Source organism: Spodoptera frugiperda, chromosome 30 (genome assembly GCF_023101765.2).
Source record: "Spodoptera frugiperda isolate SF20-4 chromosome 30, AGI-APGP_CSIRO_Sfru_2.0, whole genome shotgun sequence".
Taxonomy (NCBI): domain Eukaryota; kingdom Metazoa; phylum Arthropoda; class Insecta; order Lepidoptera; family Noctuidae; genus Spodoptera; species Spodoptera frugiperda.
Genome location: NC_064241.1, coordinates 1877604 through 1882031, shown reverse-complemented (window position 1 = coordinate 1882031; position 4428 = coordinate 1877604). Strand labels below are relative to the sequence as shown.

Sequence of the window (4428 nt, the reverse complement as noted above, 5' to 3'; positions counted from 1 at the left end):
GATAAGTAAAATGTTTGGCAATAAAGAGTCTGTGGGACACATTCATACCAAATTAATATCGACAATTAGATACATAATTAACTTAGTTATGATTATTTAAATAGGAAAGTTCCTAGAAATGTGAAGAAAGTGAGTTTTCTTTATTAAACCAAAGAAGACTATATGAATAATAATTTGCCATACATTCATAAATAATCATTTGAGAATGACGAAACGGATAAAACGAAATGCGAAAAGTAAAATCGATTTCGTCCAATGTCTTGTTAATCGAAAAAAAGAAAAAGAGGTTCTCCTTTCGGCAAGTCGATATAAACAATTTAATTTTACTACAATTCCCTTAAGAATAGTAGCCCTTATCTAACATCTATATTAATCCAATATCAAAGTAAACCACCTTCATATCACCCGATCTGCAGATTATCTTATTATGAAACTTTATTGGTAGCGGGTCGCAATCAAAATATGTTTGACGTCAGTGACCAACGACCCTTCAAATTGTATTAACTTAGGGTCAAAATCTGAGTTTGATAAGTTGATCCTAGGTTGGGATTTATTAAAGTTTATCCATTGAAGGTGTTAGTGCAGATGCACTTAGATGTTTAGTGGAATATTTTTTTGGCAGTATTGTTGTGATGTCTATGTATGAGGGGCATTAAGGGGATATTAAATAACAGAGAAGAAACTGATTTTTCTAAAATGAAACCTCAATAATGATTTTCTTGACACGATAATCTAATTCAAAATCTCTTGTTTGAATATAGGTATATTGTTTGCAAATAGTAAAGAGTGTCTGAATTGTCTGTAACAAGTAAACAGCGTTTGTAAAAAAGTATTTGTACTAGCTTTAATAAAAATTGCATACTTTCGTAAATTGTTTATTTAACATATTTTTATTTAAAAAGTAGTATATTTAACAATAAATATTCATTTTACATAGCTTTCTGTTATCAATCTATCCAAATCCATGTTGACTTCATAAGTACTTCTTATGCGACGAAAGCGAATGATACGTCACTGGCGATGCCGCATGCGTTGGTTCCGCGCACCAAGTAGTAGTAGCCATTGTCTCCCCACTCTGTACCCCATGAGTTCTTTATTATCCAGTACGGGGTTGACTCACCAGTCTCGGATACTGTAAACAAACGCTCAATGTAATTAATTAAGTGTGGAAGTGGTAAGTGGGTAAGTGTGGGAGAGCCATGCTTCGGCACGAATGGGCCGGCTCGACCGGAGTGATACCACGGCCTTACCGAAAACTGACGTTAAACAACGCTTGCGTTGTGTTTCGTTGTGTGCGTGAGGTTACCGGAGGCCCAATTCTCCCCTTCCCAATAATTCCCGATTCCCCAACAACCCTTAAATTCCTAACCCCCAAAAGGCCAGCATCGCACTTGTAACGCCTCTGGTGTTTCAAGTGTCCATGGGCGGCGCCGATTGCGTACCATCAAGTGATCTGTCTGCTAGATTGCCGGTATAGCCCATAAAAAAATGTAGCTCGGCGATTGAACATCCCTACTAAGCGATAATAATTTAAAATATGTAATCTGATAATCTGGTAAGCGATAACATAACAGTCGGTGACGCTTGCCTATTATATTAGTCCATCTGAACTTTTAAGCAGCGGTTTCTAACCCATCGGCCAAGAATTAAATTGTTTTAAGTATGTAGAGTAGGATCCTTTTTCTTCTCCTCTAATAATATCTTCTGATTAATTTCGTTGCGGAATCTAACAAGTCAAACAGTGAGTCATTCATGTCCCTGGGACGCGCCGGACTTCAATGTTCCGGTGTTTTCATGGTTGTATCTACTGTAGATCATGGCTTACAGAAGTTGCAGCAGTGTGGGAGGTTGTGGCGGGCTTGTCCCATAAAAAAAAGAGTAGGATCCTTGTCCAGTAATGTACTTCACGGGCAGTTGATGTAGCAAGAAAATGAATACTAACCATACACATTGTATCCGACGATCAAGACAGCGTGGTTTAACTTATTAGGATTACAGTTGTCGAGTGTTGGTTCGTCTATACCATATGTGTATCTGTCCATGGACTCCGAATTTATTGCTGAAATAATAAAAAAAAAAAACATTACGAATGATTAATATTGAAGTGGCACGGCAGTGTCACCAAGTGGTGCGGCGGCTCCACTGCACCATATTTTTTTTGATGTAAAGAAAGAAAAAATATTTTTTTAGCACAATTATTTATTTATGTAGTACATATCATTTTCGATTTTTTACTAGTATATTGTGGATAAAACTAAAAATGTTGTGTTTAAAACAAACATATTGAATTGCTAGCCACATAAGACATAATGAGTCTCACAAAGTAATATAAATTATATTGAATATATGCCCGCCTTTTATAGTACCTACTCGATCGTATCGTATTGTTGAAGTTATTTTTTATGGTACTTACTTATCCTTGACGTTATCTTGAAATGCATATTGTATATACAATAAATAACTTAATTTATCGATTTGACCTTCACTTAGTTATTACTGATAAACAAGACTACATTCAAGGTTATTTCAATTAACTTTAGTGATTAGTCTAACTTAACATGAGACACAAAAAAAAATCTATGAAAAAGTTAAGTAAGGTGGTTGTGAAGTTTAGAAAATAAAAATTGGAGTAATTCAAGAAAATATTTAAATAAAATCCAACGTACCTGCACTTAGAGGACCATATTTGTAGAGGTAAGCCGCCATTACTTCTTCGTTAGGTTCGACTCTTCGGAACCCTATCACAGGTACTGGGCGTGGACTATGAGACACGCTGATAGAGGAGTCGCCTTTTGATGGATACCATTGACATTCCCCCTTTCTATCATAATACTCAAGGTAATCTACATCGCGAAGCACTCCACCAAATACTGCTACTATATCCCTAAAAAATATCGAGTTAATTAGCTTAATCGAAAAATGCCATGTGTCAGATTCTCCGTTTGATATTCTAAGTCAGTTTTAGTGGCTGAACATTGAAACTGAAAAAATAACTAAATATTTAGGAGGGTTAGTTTTAACCTACCGAGACCGACAGAGGTTAAACGAGCAGACGTATCACTTGATGGTAAGCAATCGCCACCGCCCATGGACACTTGAAACACCAGAGGCGTTACAAGTGCGTTGCCGGTCTTTTGGGGGTTAGGAATTTAGGGGTTGTTGGGGAATCGGGGATTGGAAAGAGAATAAAAATTAAACACAACGCAACTGTTGTTTCACGTCGGTTTTCGGTGAGGCCGTGGTATCACTCCGGTTGAGCCGGCCCATTCGTGCCGAAGCATGGCTCTCCAACACTTATAGTATCGTCATCGTAGACATAGTATCGTCACACAGCTACAACTTACCCAAACGCCTGGAGCAGCTGTCCGTATTCACATCCCTCCTGTGCATCATCGCAGTCAATTAGAAACTGCTCTGACAGAATATCGTCTGCTTTTAAGTAAATCTTGCGGTGACTTTCAATGTTTGCTGTAAAAAATATTAAAGAAAATGTACTCAGTTTCAAAGCAAATAAATAAACCTTTATAAAAAGAATAATGTATATAATTCTCCATTTAATATTTTCGTCTAACCGATACAGATACTTTGATTTTGTCTCGAGTGATCGTGAACTTAATTGCTGAGAAAATAATAAATACATGTCTGACGTTGTAAAATAATCATCGGGGTAAGAAAATTCAAAATCTATTTAGTCCGTCAGTTAGGTACTTTACCCAGTCCTTAGCAATTGTTATTCGAACAAAATCGTTACCAAGGAATACTTTAAGTACTAATCATTAAATGGCATTGCTTAGCAATCGATTTTGATACGTCATTACCAAGGAATAGGTTAAGTAATCATTTAATGTCTCCGAGTGCGACAATAAAAGAGTAAAATCAAAAAATATTTTACCAACAACACTAAAAGCCCAACATGCTGCACAATGCAACTGATTCTTAACAGGTGAAACGCCGTTGTTATATCTCCAATCATAATAAAGTGGAACCTTTCCGACGTTCGCAGGCCTTAAAGGATATGAAACATCCTTTGTATAATTATGACGGGGTAAAATTAAAAAACAATTATATTGAGCAAAAAGCAACAAGAACGCGGCAACACTTAACAACATTTTTTCTGTATATTTTTAATGGCAGAGAAATGAATTGCTCGACTGAAATGTACTAGTTTTTAAATGCCCGACACTTTTCCAAGTATCTGTAGTATTCGACATTCAACATTATTTTTATTACCGTTTCATTCTACTGTCCGAGTTTTTGACATCGCTTGAATATTTCGAGTGCCGTAACGTTTTTGTAATCTGTTTATCGTTTGAATCACGGTGTTGCCATCCAATTATCTTTTTTTTGTTGACGGTGACACTTGGGCTTAAACACTCATTAAGCGATGTCGTATTAAATTATCATAATGATGCATTAAGTATTGACTGA

General features: G+C 36.2%; 1 protein-coding gene across 1 annotated transcript; it reads right to left on the bottom strand.

The window, feature by feature from the left end:
* Nucleotides 1-910: 910 nt before the first annotated feature.
* On the bottom strand, nt 911-4201 carry LOC118270145 (cysteine proteinase 1-like). The gene is made up of 5 exons (XM_035585605.2): nt 3893-4201; nt 3345-3468; nt 2667-2884; nt 1943-2059; nt 911-1132 (listed from the first exon to the last, which is right to left on the bottom strand). Exons 1-5 carry the CDS (start codon nt 4107-4109, stop codon nt 987-989), a joined length of 822 nt encoding a protein of 273 aa, XP_035441498.2. The 5' UTR covers nt 4110-4201; the 3' UTR covers nt 911-986.
* Nucleotides 4202-4428: the final 227 nt, after the last annotated feature.

Coding starts and splice junctions, on each gene's coding strand:
- LOC118270145 (XM_035585605.2), bottom strand. CDS start 4,109: ATGTTGTTAAGTGTTGCCGCGTTCTTGTTGCTTTTTGCTCAATATAAT. Junction 3,469..3,892: donor TTGGGCTTTTAGTGTTGTTG/GTAAAATATTTT, acceptor TATTTTTTACAG/CAAACATTGAAAGTCACCGC. Junction 1,133..1,942: donor CGTCGGATACAATGTGTATG/GTTAGTATTCAT, acceptor GTTTGTTTACAG/TATCCGAGACTGGTGAGTCA.